The following is a 16,033-nucleotide window of genomic DNA, read 5'->3' on the forward strand; positions in this document are numbered from 1 at the left end:
ATGTGCAACCTTTTCTTTCCCGGGTAGCATCCGTGTTAGCCCAGAGCCTTAATTTCAATTGTCTGTAGCGCTGCTTCGCTTGAGCCTGAGCGCGCCAGCAGCGACGAAATCGCTCCGCTGGCGGTTAGGCGATGGCTGCTATCTCTACGCATCTACCCTGCGTGGTGGTCACTGTTCGAAGGGGGTTTACTTTCTCTTGAATTCTGCACGACCCATCCCGGTTGCAGCTTGTTTTTGCGACCGAGATTCCTTGGGCGAGAACACCAGCTGCCAGATCATTCACGGTGAGGCGGGTGGTTGGGTCTCAAAGGTGGACCTGCGGGTGAGTGTACCAGAGTTCAGGGCTTTTCTTTTACAATGCTGGAAATCCAAGTGTCTTCAGATTTCGCCGCCGGTTTTTTCCCCAATTATTTTGATGTGAACCTCGGCGGTTTCGTTGCTTCTCCTGTGTGAAGGTTCTCGGCGTGACCTTCGTAACCATTGGGTGGGTCATGTGACGAGAAGAACTCCTCCCAATATGGCGTCCCCAATATGGGAAAGAGATAGTATGCTGGGTTTTTTTGTCGTATATGTCGTAGACGATTGCGGATACGGCGTTCATTGAGGATTTCATGTGAATTGTCAATATTGATCGTGACACAATATTTGCCTCGCACAAGAGGCAAACAGTGGAGCAGAGGAGCGGGTGAAATGTGGATGGGTTCCAGGGTGTTGGGGCTTTGGGAAGTCATTCTTGCCGTGTGTGGGTACAGTTTGGCTAAATTTTTGGGCAATGGTGAGGATTTTCGGGCGTGAACCGTGAAACCAGACCCCAAAGTAGACAATAAGACCAAACCAACCGAGTCTTTGTGTGTGTGTTTGCACTAGCGCTGAGATCATGCTGGTTTTAGCGCATGCTAGGTGGATGGATGCGGACCCCGTGAAACAATTACCTGTATCGATTGAGCTTCTCGCTATCTAGTCTCCCCTCCCCCACCAAAAAGTTCGTCCGAGTGCTGGTCCAGCCAATCCTCGCTACTCAGTAAAGCTAACAAACCGAGGTAGAGGAGGGGCGCGAAACACGCCATCCGAATAAAAAAAAAAAAAAAAAACTTCACATTTTGGCGATGCCATGTGAACGAAACCTGATGAAAAGTCCAGGCCCCAAGGCAACTCCCGGGTGGGAGGTTAGGGGAAGCAAAGCAAGTGGCACGAACCTTGGGATTGGAATAGTCGACCGGTACATCTGTTAAGTGGCTTTTAGCAAGATGGCAAGTTTTTGGGCTAGGCCGTCGATAGGTCTGATCGGCTAGTCTGTCGGCCGCGCGCGCTCTTGCGCTTTTGTCGTGAAGAAGAAGAGTGTCTTCCTCTTTGTGTATCGCTCCAATCGGCCGGCGGGAGATGTCAGCTCATCGCGCAGTGCCTTATTGGTCATAATGTGTGGCCGTTTCCAACCGCAAACAGGAGGCGTATGCCTAAAAAAAAGATTATATTTGAGAAAATATTCCTCGGCACGATGGCACGAGGGTCGTTTGCAACATCGTTCATTCATCATTTTTTTCTTATTTCTTTGAGTCTTTCTACCCATTGTACACACCGTGTGTCACATCGCTCATTGATTGCGATTGCGTGGCGGTATAAAGGAAGCAAACGACGAACCCCTGCGCGGTTGTGGAGGAGACGGCACAACACACAGGTGGTACGAGAATCCGGTTTTTTTTTCGGAGCTAGTGAATGTACATCCCCGGCTACACCATAAAGCCCTACCCGATAGTACCCAGACCGCTCGACGAGTGTCTAATTGGTTAGCACACTGAATCGCCTCCCTGCCACGGGTTCAAGACGCTCGTTGCCGTTGAAGGGTTCTAGATTAGACGTGCAAGAAGTGCTCGGGGAAGTGTGATAATTTAGTTCCAAAAAGTGGTCGTTCCTTGGGTGGGCCTGCTTTAGTGATGGGAAAAGTTGGCAAACATCTGGATTGGACTCTAATCCGATTCCAAAAATTTCGGAACCAACTCCGGAAGGTAGAACCATCCAGCATTATCCGGAGCCGTTTGGAAATGTCTGAAGTCGTCCGAAGTCATTGTCATTTGGAGTCATCTGGAGTCGTCTGAATTCATCCGAAGTCGTTTGGAGTCATCTGGAATCATCTGGAGTCATTTGGAGTTATCAGGAGTCGTTCGGAATCATCCAGAGTCGTCCAGAGTCCGGGTCTCCCGAAGACGACAGGTGCAATGTACGGACGACTCAGGACGAATCCAATTCCGGCCGACTCCAGACGACTCTGGCTAACTCCGGGTGACTCCAGACGACTCCAGACGCCTCCGGATGACTCCAGGTGACCTCAGGTGACTCCGAACGACTTCAGATGACTCCGGACGATTCTGGACGACTCCGGACGACTCCGATTCCGGATGACTCCAACTCTGGACGATTCTGACTTTGGGCGGAACTAGTAAATCTGATTTAGCCGGAGTTGGAATTGCACTAACTATAGCCGGAGTTCGACCGGAGTCGTGGGTGTGCTCCAGGGCGCACACCACTAGCGTGCTTCACCAGCAGCTATCTACCAACCGCGCGGGCGTTCGCACCTGGCAGGAGCTAAAACGAGATCTGCAGCCATCGCCTCTCCAGGGATTTTCGACAGCCGTCTATGAACGGTGTTCAACAAACAACAAGGTTGCCCAATTACCGTTCGGTGGTCCGGTGGTCTTGTGTGTACGAGTGACAACAATTTTGGATGAACATTTCCCACCGTTTTGGTTGGGTTGGGCTGTATCTCCCCAATTGCTGCTTGTGTTGTGGCTGGGAAGAAGGGGAGCCTTTTTCTTTCCTTTTGTAATTCTTTTTGTTTCGAGGTGTGCCACCCGTTTTACGACACACACACACACACCTGCCGGACAGAGATAATTTCGTAATCAAATCATTCGAACTTTGATGCCCTTTCGGAACGCTCGCTTATCTTACGCGCGCGGCTTGGTGGAAGGAACGAACAAACGGAATGTCCAGGGAACACTCCCTGAGTGACTACTTTTTGTCGTCCCTGCACTCCCTTTCACTTTTTTGTTTTGTTTTGTTTTGTTTTGTTATTGTTCATACCAGCCCGCGCGGCACACCTGCAGTCATGCCGTGGTTTGAGGAATTTTGAGATTTTATTTGCAGAATAGGTTGTCGTCGCGAGGTAATTAAATCGTTCCTGAAAGATGAAACTTTTCGCTGCTAGGCTCTTATAGGCTTTTAGGAACTCTTCTTATAGGAACTTATAGGCCTTTTTTTCGATGCAAAGGAAATTGTCACTGCAACAAAGTAACCTTGCGGGCAGGGCACAAGACTACCGGCCCCAGTAGTGTTGGGCGTTACTCATGTTCATTTCCCATTACTTCAAACTGAAATCTAACAGACAGCAATAAAACAACACTTGGCGAGCTTCAATGGGTGGACGCCGTCGTCCAACGCTGACCCCCGTACACTGAACCACCACTGTCTTCCGATGATGGGCAGGGTTATCGTAACTGTCATCGTAAAACGTCACTCTGTCGGCTACTAATGTCCATCTGCTGTGCCGGACCGCACACTATTTGTTTTGCGTACACGGCGTGTCTCACGCGGTGCTTGAATGAGCTTATCCTTTCGTGGGCACATTTGGCGAAACTCCCGCTCGAAGCGCTTCAGCGCTGAGAAGGTACCAGGAGGTGACAATTGGCACGCCGGTTTGTTGTTGTCGTTGTTTTTATTGCTCGCAGAAGCGGGTGGAATAAAACCGGCTCGTAAAAAGGGGAGACATACAAACACACCGGAAAAAAAACGGTACGGAACCTACCCGCCATTGTGGCCACTTTGTTGCAGTGCTCGGCCGAAAGCGAAAGCGTAAGCGGATTTATGATGAGCGCGCGTGGTTCGTGTCACTACGGACTCGCGGATTGAAGAAGAGATTTACAAAACAAACGATTGAATAATCATCAAACTGCAAAAAAAAAAAACAACACCTGTGGCTTTTCCCCTTTTCATTGATCAATTTTATTCTTTTATTTTGATGATTACATTCTTGCTATATGTGCCTGCTATGCATTCCTCTGGCCACATTGTAGTTGTGTGAGAGGGTAAGAAGAATCTGTTTAAAGTTTCAACGACCTTTGCTTTCCCGCGTTCCATCGTTCAACTGCTCGCTCAAGCATGCAGCTCTTTTCTTTTTCACCCACGTGACTCCTCGCTACCACCACCAATACCTTTTCACAGTGTGATGCACATTTCCCTCTCGAAAGAAAAAAACGGTGGTCTCAAACAGGTGTTCCGTTCCGACTGGCTAGCGACCACCCTCCAGCCCGCCAACTCATCTGCCTGAAAAACTTTCACTGATTTTGAACAACCTGAGCGCGCTTGAAGGTCGTCAAACGCAGAAGCTCACGTATCTCGGTTAGTGGCTGTACTGTGGTGGTGGTTTACAAGCACTGCAGCACCAACTCCCCCCGTTGCGCTACTATTTTGGGGGTGCTGTGTGTGTGTGCTGTGTGTAATTTAAAGGGCCACTCCTAACGGCTTTTCCATCCACAAACACACACACACACGTGAGCTGCACACGAAACATATCTGCACATCGGAACTGGAATGCACCATCAGATTGGGTTCGTTCGTTCGTTTTCTGACCGTGAGTGGACAAAGGAGAAATTGAAACAGAAGCTAAAGTTAGCTGCCTAGGAAAGCGAGTGTGAGAGTTAGCGTTGTTGTTTGCCAGGAAACAGTGGGGATCTGAAGGCCGTTGACCAACCGGGCGATGATGCGTTTCGACGGCAAAGCTGCTGCTATCGATGATCACAAAAACACACGAAACCGCTGGAGGGATGATGATGATCATGCTGATCTGCTGACGCAGCCATGGAATGCAAGGCTAGCCGCCTGTCATTGCGCATGTGTCACGACACTACGATATTGCATGAAGAACACGGATATATCGCAATCTGGTACCTCCGACAGCGAAAGACATATGTATATGGGTACAACTACGTACAATAGTAGTAAAACAGTTATTGGTATGATATTTCAACATGTTTTCTACGCGAATCATTCAAACTAATCACCATCACCATGGATGATGGTCTATATCCGGGTCCAGAACTAGGTATCGGAACTGGCTACTGCCCCCTCGGGAAGGACCGCATACACAAAGTTATGTTTTGTTTCTAATTGCGATTTATTGTTCCTGGACAATGGACTATTACAGTCCTTGAGCGCTAGCTCTAATTCACCTATTTTTGTCTCTAAGGCATCAATTTTTGACAGTAAGTCATTCGAAATATTTACAAAATTTAACGTAATGTCTGAAACTCTGTGTTCGAAAATTATTAAATTGAAGTTAGGTAGATAATAATTGAATTGAAAAAAAAAATGCGTTAGAGTCAACAATTGATGCTTTGGAGCCAACAGCTGGCGGCAACGACGCTAATATCTCCTTCAACTTCGCCCAAAACCAAAGTATAACGCCAAAACTGCCTACTGCCACAAATACGGTCTACCGTAGGTCACTTTTGCAATCCAATAACTTTACTACTGTTTGCCGAAGCTTTCCGCAATGAGGTTGAGGATCGTAACCTGATCGTAATCATACGGTGGAGCCACGTGGTCAAAACGCACTTTATCCACGCACAATTCTACAAGCACTTTTTCTGAAGATTGGCCAGGCTAGTGTCGGTACGAACACATAACGTTCGACTCGGTCGGACGTTATTCTTCTCATGCATGTCAATGATGTATGCCTTTCGCCAGCTACCTGCTGTAATTCATATATTATGTTGCCGTAGGAGATCTGCATCGAAGAGAAGCCTTACGGAGCCATCTTCCGGTTGTATTTTCCACCATGCTCAGCTGCTGGTGAGCTGTTAGCACTGATCGGTAGTCCATTAAATTTTGGAATAATGTCTATCGATTGATGAAGCAACGCGTCGATAGACATTCTCACCTACGCTACTTCTTACTGGCATCTCGTGGGGAGTTTTCAATCTGTGACAGCAGGACCAGTTTCAGTTGCCATTGACGATTAGGTGTCAACAGGCAGAGATGTTAACAGCCGCGCATTCACTGTATGCTAATTCCGACGCTTGCGAAACGATGCCGATTGCGTCGGTGGACGAATTAATATTGATGAGTTTTTGAGCCTGTCTCGATGGATGGTGTACCTTTGCACCGCCGTTGGCAAGATCACCTGCCGCTAGGTGATCTCTTCCTTTAGAGAAACATATATCTTGCTCACCCACACACATACACAGCGTATGTGTGGAACGGTGGACCAATGGGGACGAATCTGAATGCTTCAAACACCTGTGAAGTCGAAATCTTGCTTGCCATCTTCATCCGTGCGGTTTCGGTGCGGTCCCGGGTCGTACGCTTACGGAATATTTCCTTTGTTACACCTGGGGACTCATTTCGTTGGCTCTTTGTGTGTTTGTATGTATGTGTATGTGTGTGTGTGTGTGTGCATGGGGTAATTTCGTACGCAAGACACGCCAAGCGAAACATACACACCCCACTCACATACAATAGCATGTACGCGGATGTGCATAGCTTCAGTGTGTCGCATTCTTCTCTGGCACCTTTTCCCTCCGGGTAAGACGGCTACGGCTTTCTCTTTCTTTGCATTCCACCACACGAAAATGAACGTAAGCACAGCGGTAATGTCTGCCCAAGGGCGCTTATTTGTGCGATATTTCGGTGTGTGGATTGCGGATGGATGAGCATTCTACGCAAGGAGATACCATAGCCCTCGCAACGGTTGAATGTCCTTATGGCACGGTACATACTTCCGCCCTATACTTCCTCATTTGGACGCAAACACATCTTCGAATTGACCACCGCGGGCAGTTTGTCCTTGCCGCCACCGCTACCCGTGAGTCGCATTGATGATTGAGTCTCTGAAGAAGTTGTTGGCTAAAGTCCAGGGTCTGCAGGGTGACTCCAACAAAAAAAAAAACATAACAAAGCAATCTTGGTGGTGTTTGATTTTTGCTCCCAGCTGATTTGGAGCTTAGGAGATGAGTACCGGCCATCCATTCGATGCATCTTATACAGTCTCCTGGTGCACTCAGGGTCATGTATTTTGAAGGAGCGTATATGACGCGCAGGCACACTCGAGGTGCTTGAGTCAAAAACATGTTCCGCACTGACTATTGTTGTACCCAGTACCCTGTTCCCCTTGAACCTTGGATGTCTTTTTTCTATAGCTTCCGTCTTTTTTTTTTTGTTTTGTGTTGTTCCCCACCGCCAGCCCTGTAGCCATCTCGTGTCATGCATTGTTTTCAAATCTTTCCTGGGTGTATGTGATAAATGAAAGCGAAGTGAAGAGCAACATTAATGAACTTGTCAAAAAGCAAGGTAGGTAGGGAGCTAGTGGGGGCACTTCGCATTTCGATTGTATAAGATGCGTTTATGTCGAGAGTGAGCATTCTAGCCCTCTCTCCTCCATTCGACCAACCTTGACTCGTAGAGCTCTGCCGGCTAGGAGGTCATTATGAGTTTAACCTCTCGAGGTCTCGGCGGCGAAGAAGCGTCTTGCACCACGACGCTACCACCACTGGACACCATTGATGAAAGCCTGCGGCCACGATTCGAAGTCAACTGAGATCCGACTACGAAAATTTCGGAACCGACTCTGGAAGGTAGCATTATTCGGAACCGTTTGGAATCGGATGGAGTCGTCCAGAGTCATTCGAAGTTGTCTGGAGTTGTCCAGAATCATCCGGAGTCGTCCGGAGTCGGAGTAATCCGGAGTCATCCGGAGTCGTCCAAAGTCATCTGGAGGCATCCGGAGTGAGCTACCTGGAGTGGCCGGTGTAGTCCCGTGTAGTCTGGAGTAGGTCGAAGTCGGCTGAAGACAGCCAGTGCAATATTTTTGTGGTCAGGCGTTTGATCTCCGACTCCAACACCTGCTGGCTCCAGTCCACTCAAACGGCTATTCTTAGAAAGAAAGGCCTGTGTAAAAAGTATTCGCGCATACGACTCCAGACGACTCCGAATCCGAGCGGAATTAGTGGTTCCGACTTTGGATTCCGACTAAGGATTCCGAGTCAGAATCGGACTTACAATAGCCGGAGTCGGGTCGGAGTCGTGGGTGCGCTCCAAAGAGACCGCCCCACTGATCAGGACGACAACCAGAATGAGTGGGACGGGCCCGAATCAGCAAACAGCTTGTTGCTAAACGGAACCCTCCGGCAGCACTCTCCTGCTGCGAGGTGTTTGGGAGGGACGTGCAGGTTGCATAAAACAGGTTGCACTCGTTTTCACTTTCGTTGCTGCCTCTGGAAGGCGAAGGCGGTTGCGTATCGTAATCGTACGGAAGCCGCCAAAGTGTGCGCGGATAGCAGGGCTTGGCGGTAGTGTGGCGACTGGCGCTATCCGACACCTTGTTTGAATCCTGAAGTAGCAGAGCTCCCACTGTAACGGTATATTGTAATAAGCTTCTCGCGAAAACGAGCGCCATACCAGAGTGTTGTGTGACACCTTTACGCCCGTTGCCAACTTGGGCCGTGCCCAGCAAGCAGGAAGTACTCAAAATTCGCAATATTATGGATAAGGTTAAGTTTCTTTAATACTGGCTGATGATCCAGGTTGATAAACGTAAGGCAAACTAGGCTAGAGGGAGCCAAGCTGTTATGTTTGCTTAGTGCAACGAAGACGATTGTCGACGTTTTTTTTTACTCTTTCTTGAAAGGCAAAAGACGCACCCCATTGATGCCTGCTAACACAGACATATTCTGTGGCCTTTGCCACGCTTCGCTCGGCCGGGGTTTTAATGCGGCAATTCGGTGGTAGTGTACCGGATTGCATAAGCCCCACGCAAGAGAGAGGGAGAGAGAGAGAGAGCGTAATAACCTGGTTGATCATCACTTAACCAGGCACTTGAAGCTCGCGCCCCATCTCGACGACGGCAGTTTAAGTTGTTTGTACTCATCGGTCGTGTCTGATAGATGAAAATTGCCCGGGACGCCGAAACGCTCAGAAGCAGTTCTTGAGGTCACACGATCTGTGACGCGTGAATGTTAAGTATACGGTCAAACACGAGCCGTAAGAGCTGTCGGTGGTTGTGAGTGAATGCACCTTGTCCGCTGCACACGCTGTAGGGGTTTGATGGCGGTGAAACACACATCAAACAGCCTATCGACAGCAGTATCGGGTTTAGGATATCACGGCCGTAAGTGGTAATAAGAGGTGAGGCCTACTGTACACCGGGTGGGATGTCCTAAGAGTTGTAGTCGACCGTTTAAGGGGCGCTCATAGGAACAGAATACAGTGAAATCTTTCTAAGGTGAATCTTCAAGGGACCGTCAGTTTAGAGAGATATTCATGTCGAGGAAAACTAATCCTCAAACAAAACAAAACTTGCTGTGAAGTATCCCAGAAATTATGTGAAAAACATGACACCCTTTCACCAATATTTTTGTGGATAGTCACCCAAAAATGCATCTTAGAGAATTTCGGCTGCCAAATTGCATATACAGCTTGTAGGATATTCGTCTTAGGGAGACATTCATCTTGAAGAGACATAAAATGTATGGAATATGACGGGACCGTCAAAATGATCATCTTAAAGAAACATTTCATCTTGAAGAGACTACATCTTAGAGAGATTTCACTGTATTAACTATTCGAGGAATATGGATTTTCCGCATCTCTTTCTGTACACTACATACGGATGAAACTATTAGACATAAAACGGCCTCTTGTGAAGTAATTCAATCATAAAAGGGCAAACGAGAAATCACAACTGTCATTCTGTGGAGTTGTGTTGTGAGAGACTTTGCCATTTCAGTGCAATGGCAAGAAGCTACCAGTTGAATCACCTCGGCAGGGTGAATCGCCCGCACAGTGGCCCACCACGGCACACGGGATTTACGCAATTCGGACAGGCATCACCGCACACGCAAACATAAATTTTGATCTAATTACTCGAGGAAATGGCCCACACATTCGTCCATCATTATGCACCGATTAGAAAGCTACGAGGGGGGGGGGGGGGAGCAGCTCATTATAGGTTGAGCCAAAACCGAACCAAGGAGAAATATGTGCTGTATCGATTGGAGTGTTCAACCTTTTCGTCGGACCCCGATAACCGTCTGTGTTACGCATTCCAGCTTGGGGCATGGTTTGTACATGTGCGGGTATGTGATCGGACGTTTGCGCTTTTACATTTCTTCGCTACACGCAACCGTCCGCCGGTGATTTCAGCCAAACAATCGAAGAGGTTTCGAAAACTCGTCGTGAATGCAATAAGAAACACTTCAAGATGCCATGTCCAGAGTCAGCAGATGGCATTGTAGGTGGAAGTGTAAGATCAAGGAAATGGAATTACACCGATGTTCCTAGGAATTACAAATGATATTCCTCCTATTCTTGTTGAGCTGGTAGGAGCATGAAACCGTTTCGCACGGTTTTTGAAACTGATACGCAAATACCAAGCTCTCAAATTGGATGTCAAAGCACTCCTCATTTTAAGGGCCTTGACTTAACTCGTTCTACTTAAGCGCTGCTGTGAAATGTGGAACAATTACTCTTTCTATGATTTAAGCCAAAAAGCTGAAATGTCAGCCTTCCCAGTAGAACAACAATTAATTTCAGAGTGTTGATATGCTTTCTATCTCCAAACTGTCAAACTCCATACATGAAAAAGCTGGCTAGTACAGTAAAACCCCCAATGCTGGTTTGCTCTTTTCAGACCCGCCTGTGCCGCCTTTGCGAAACACCTTCTGAAATTGGGGTCCCGAAATCGCCGAAAACAAAAAAGGCGGTTGCCATTTAGCCGATACATTTATTTGACTGTAAATCTCTAGCGTAAGGTGATCGCTCCGCTGCTCTGACCGATAATTGGACGTCGGCGCAGTCGGCGCAACTCCTGATTGGGCATAATTTGGCGGTGGTAGGTTTCGCTCATCTGCTGCGCATACATAATGGGCATGGCGAGTTGCGGCCACTGTAGTACCGCATCAGTCCAATTGTAGCTTCCGCTTCCTTTTCTGTGCGTTTCACTGTCGGTGTCAATGTTGTTGAAAAATCATATCACTGTTTGACGTCTAGCGCATACACTCGCCATCAATATATCGGTGTGTGTGTGTGTGTGTGTAAGAGAGAGGGTATATTTCGATTGAAGGCGCTGCTTCATCGCAGCGCTTCTGCGTCCGGCGAACCGTGGACTTTCTCTTTTAAACAGCCAATACCGTTTGGGTGGTTTCGGGTGGATTGACTTTCCTTTTCCCGCTACTGGAAGCAGAAATACCGTTGGCTTTCTTGCTCTCTTATCTTGGAAGTCCGACAGACATCACTGGGCACATGGTCCCGGTCTGCACTGGGCTTTCCTATCGGGTTGTGTTAACGGTACAAACCATTTGATGAATTCGCACGACCACAAACATCGATGGGCGTTTGACTTTCATTGGATTGGGTAAATATGCGCCCTACGAAACGAAGCTGTCAACTGATATGCTCTGCTTGTTACCTCACTCCGAACTATTAGCTTAATCTTGATCAGCTGATCTTTACTTCACGTGCCTGAGGTTTCGTTTACTACACAATGAACGACAATGTAAAACCAAGCTGTTACTCACATCAGATGACATTGCAGACCTTCTACACAATCACTCACTGTCCTCAAAAAGAGCTGCAGAAGTCTGGCGATAGACGATAGTCAAACGTCCCCAAAATTATTAGCGTACGATATTGCGTTCTGAAAGGGGAGCGTCGTGCACTAACTATCCGCCAAATGCGTCTATTTTATTTACCGCTGTGTCGTCCGCTAAAAGGGTATTGAATCCAGCTGCAGGCGCTTGCGCGCAATAATGGCAATGCGTACTAAGCTCGGTGCCTGTTTGTCGAGTGAAAGCGTTAAATTTGGGGACAAACGCAAACTCAGGCACAAGCACGCACTGCGAGCGGGGCTTTCGACGCAAACCTTTGCGCTAAAGCCGGATTTAAATCCTTTCGCTTGCCTGGGAAGCCAGAGATGCAGAGATGATGCAATCAAACGCTTCGCTTCGGAATTGATTGTTTCATGAATCGAAAACAAGTTGTCCAAATTGATGGTGGCTGGGCGTCACTTATACACTTTGCTAAGTTTCAAGACCTCTGTTGCCACGATCAACAGAATTTTAACGACCTCGGTTAAAGAAATTAGTAGAATGAGAGTGCTCATCAATGTTTGTAACCTCTTACAGGATAGGGCTTTTCGGACATGATAGTGCGCGAGAACCCGTGCGATCCACACGAGCCAAGACGACGAGTTGTCTCGTAAAAAAATTATCTTAAGCGGCGAAGACCCTTCGATTTTTTGCGGGGATGTAAGTCCTGCCGCTGCAGCTAGCAGGTGTACGCAGCGGACTTTTCGCGGCCGCATTAGGCGGCATGTCTCCCTGCCTAACCGAACTCTCTCTATCTATCTCTCCTTCTCTCTCTTTCTTCCTATCTTTCTCTCTATCTCTATCTCTCTCTCTCTCTGTCTAAGCTCTATACCGTGGAATGTGGGGTGATGGCTAGGCGAAAACTGGTGGCTGCGCACGTAATGAGGCAAGTAGGGCATGCGTTCGCCACCACATTTGCCACCGTTTGTTTCAACATCGTGTAGGGGAGGGGGGATGGTGACCACGAGACCACCCGACCCAGGGCAGCCCTGAGAACAAGAGCAGTGTGTGTGTGTGTGTGTGTGTGGAATCTGCTCCACAGGGCGGCAAACCTGACGCTCCACCGCCTGCAACCTGCACAACGATCACTCGACCTGCGCTAGCTTTTACGCGGCAAATCGCGCACACAAACTGGAAATACTAGTTCGCGCAGACTAAGTCCGTGTGCCGTTTTTTGTGCTCGAGGTCATTTGGAATTTTGTGTTTGGCACTTAGGTTTGGCTAACGCAGTTTGGCCAGCGTTGATACTATTGGAATCTGTTGGACAAGGTTCTCAGCAAGAATTTCGTACTATTAAGATTGCGTGTCCTCAGAACTGATATCTACTGGATTTTATCCACATGGAGCTGTGAGAATACGTTGTTGAAGACGTTGGGTACGCAACACTTCACTTCAGATAATGAACAACAATTAGAGATATGCATCTAACGGCGACACGAAGATGTCGGTGTTGCTGTGGTACCGTTTCAGATATCGTTCTCTTGTGCTTGTCTTTCGTCGCTATTGTAGGAACTTTGTACGGATCAGTACGACGACCCGAAAACAAAGAGAATCTAAGGGTTAAAAAAACAACCTGGGCTCCAGGAGTGTGAACTATGGAAGAGGGGAACTCTCGTCTCCCTTAGATGGAACCATGAACAGTTTGGGATATCTGGACTGGATTTAATAATGTATCCGTCATTCATTCCTTTTAATGTAGATGTATGTGTGTATCAAGACATTGACGTAAACAGAAAGTGCGCCGGAGGGCTCTCGGCAACCATCTACAATATCTGTCACCTGACCTGACATACACCACCAGACCTCCCCCAATACAAACGCTCCCCTCTATCACATATTTCCGAATCAAACCTGACGTAGCAAACGGAGGATGTTCTTTTTCTCTTGTATCTCGTTTTCTTACGCTTTTTCCGCCTCTCTCTCTCTCTCTCTCTCTCTCTCTCTCTCTCTTTCTCTTTCTCTCTCTCACGGTAATTCCCGTGCAACATCGTGTGTGTGTGTTGTATAGTTGCTACGTGTTCATTGATCAATCACTTCAGCCAGCCTGCTGCCTGCCCTCTTGGCTTATCGGTAATAGTTGTCGTAACGCGGCTTTGTCCCGCACCTGCAGCTGCGTGTGAGCTATCTGAAACGCGCGGCCCGAACCTCCTGCGTCGATTACTCAATCGCCGTACGCCATTGTCATTCGACTGGGTGTGTGCATTCGTGTTTTGCATTTTGGCTCCCACGTTCGTCGTTTGGAATGGAAATGATGGTCAACCGTGCTGAGGGATAGAAACGATCCTTTGTGAGGATGGTGGTGTCCCAGGATGCTTGATAATCAGACAGATATTTGCTTTGACATCGGCTTTGGGCGATTTGGTTTTCACTTATAACGCTGTGTATAATTGTGTTTCAATTATAACGCTAGAACGGCACCGCGAGAGCTTAGGCAGACACACTAATGCAGATTTATTCCAACAGTTTCGTTAGACGAATAGTGGTTTTCTGCCGGCCCAAGGCTAACTTTCCATGTATCACAAACAGGGCTCCTCCCAGACGATGCCACACAAGAAGACGGTACCTAATTAGATTCTCTACACCTGAACCTTCCTTCCAACTCCAACACAACACTCCGAACAACTTGGGCAGGAATGTGGACCCCGAGTCGTGTAAACGAGAGAAGGAGGAAGGGAGGAGGGAGGGATGGGGGGGGAGTGTTATTAACTAAAATGAAATGATATAAAACTATCAAACTATCTAGGAGGACGATCTCTCGGCCCTGTCCGGTTTTTTGGTTGATTTTATGATACGCTAACGGGCGACCGAGCGCTACGAGACCTTCATCCAATTCGAGCTCGGGCGGTGTTGGCTTTCGGAACTCAGAATAAGAAACCGAAATAAAATAGAAGACCTCACCCTTAATGGAGGAGTGTTGGAATTTAGAGGCCCAGTAGTAAAAGCGATAAGCTGATCTGCCTTTTTGATTTTGAGTATCATTTTATCTTCCCGTCGCACTTCTGGCCTAGCCATATATCGGCTGAGGACGGCTCGTATTCCGTGAGAGCGAGCAGGCACGGCAGAAGAAACCTGAAATTCCGCCTGTGCTCTCGTGCACTCGGTGTCTACCAAAGGCCCACGAAACGAGTACAGAGCATTGCGGAAGGGACACGGAGGAATACAGATCCGGGCTCGTTCGGGCTCGCTTAGACTAGTCCGAACGAGCCCGTACGGGAAATGTTTAAACAATAATGAAATTAAATGAAGGAAGGAAGGTTGGCTCGAAAGAATCGAAATCCGAACTCGTCTAAAACTCGACCGAATTTTGCCCGGAATTTGCAAATTCAAAACAGATTTTAAATTCTTTCAGTTCAGTTTAGTTCGGATCCAGTGGACTGATCCACGACTTCCACCCCAAATTACTCGTAACTAAATAAGGCGTTTAAATTATGTTGAATATGGCTATGAGAAGGGGTATCTATTGCATACTCACGACACAAGCACTCTAATGACACGTGCGTAACGTTCTTTTCTCTTTTTTTCTGTTCCCTTTGCTTTCCAGAAATGCAGCGCAACAGCGAACCTCCATCCCTGCATGCGGGGATACAGCTCCGTCCACACACAGCAACCGGCCGGCCCGATACGGGAGTATAACATCGACCCATACATACTGCTGGAGGACGAGCTGAAATATATCTTTGAGGACATTAGGCAGGTAAGTGTCTTGCAAGAGCGTAAGCGTAAGAGATGCATCAGCGTAAGAGATGCTCGTCGGTCCCGACTTGCACATCAACCATGAACAACCGGTTGTTTGTCGCCAATTGCAAAAAAGGACTAGAAAATAGACAAACAACACACGTAAAATCAATCAATTTTGGCTAGTGTGTATGTTAGGTTCTTAATACACACACACACTCAAAACACAGCATTCGGACGAGCATGCGATCAATTATAATGCTAAACTCGTACGACAGGCGCTCGCAATCGAGCGCCCTACAATTAATTTGTGATGGCTCGTTTTTATTGCGAGTTAATGACGACACGATTTATGGCAGCTTGGTTTGGAATTGGCGTTGGTCGAAGACGATGAAGGGGTCGATGTTTTATCAGTATAATGCATTCGGCGGCATATTTTCACGCATCGTCTTGACCGGTGTGACGAATTTGGCGTGTACGTGTGTGCCTCTTATGTGTGGTTGCTGTATGAATTAGCTTTCGGCTTCTTCTCCCGTACAGGCTATACCGCCAAGGAACAGCGTGCGCGCGCGCCTAACGGAACGTTTGTACTCCCGGCTTGTACGACGGAACCGTACGATGGAGCTGATCGAATATGTATATTCGTTTTGGTTTTGGTCTCTCCTTCCATTGACCTTTTTTTTCTCGTTCGTCCTCCAATAAACCGCTCTCTAGACGCTATCACT

The 16,033-nt window shown here is 47.8% G+C and overlaps 1 protein-coding gene across 4 annotated transcripts in view; it reads left to right on the plus strand.

Moving 5' to 3' along the window:
• Window positions 1-16,033, plus strand: part of LOC4576132 (all trans-polyprenyl-diphosphate synthase PDSS1) — a 55,079-nt gene that overhangs the window by 16,795 nt on the left and 22,251 nt on the right. For all 4 annotated transcript variants that reach the window (XM_061659438.1, XM_061659498.1, XM_061659301.1 and 1 more), the window contains one exon: window positions 15,175-15,327. In XM_061659438.1, coding sequence (XP_061515422.1) covers window positions 15,175-15,327 — 153 coding nt within the window. The remainder of the gene's footprint in view (window positions 1-15,174; window positions 15,328-16,033) is intronic.

This window comes from Anopheles gambiae, chromosome X, assembly GCF_943734735.2.
Source record: "Anopheles gambiae chromosome X, idAnoGambNW_F1_1, whole genome shotgun sequence".
Lineage (NCBI taxonomy): Eukaryota > Metazoa > Arthropoda > Insecta > Diptera > Culicidae > Anopheles > Anopheles gambiae.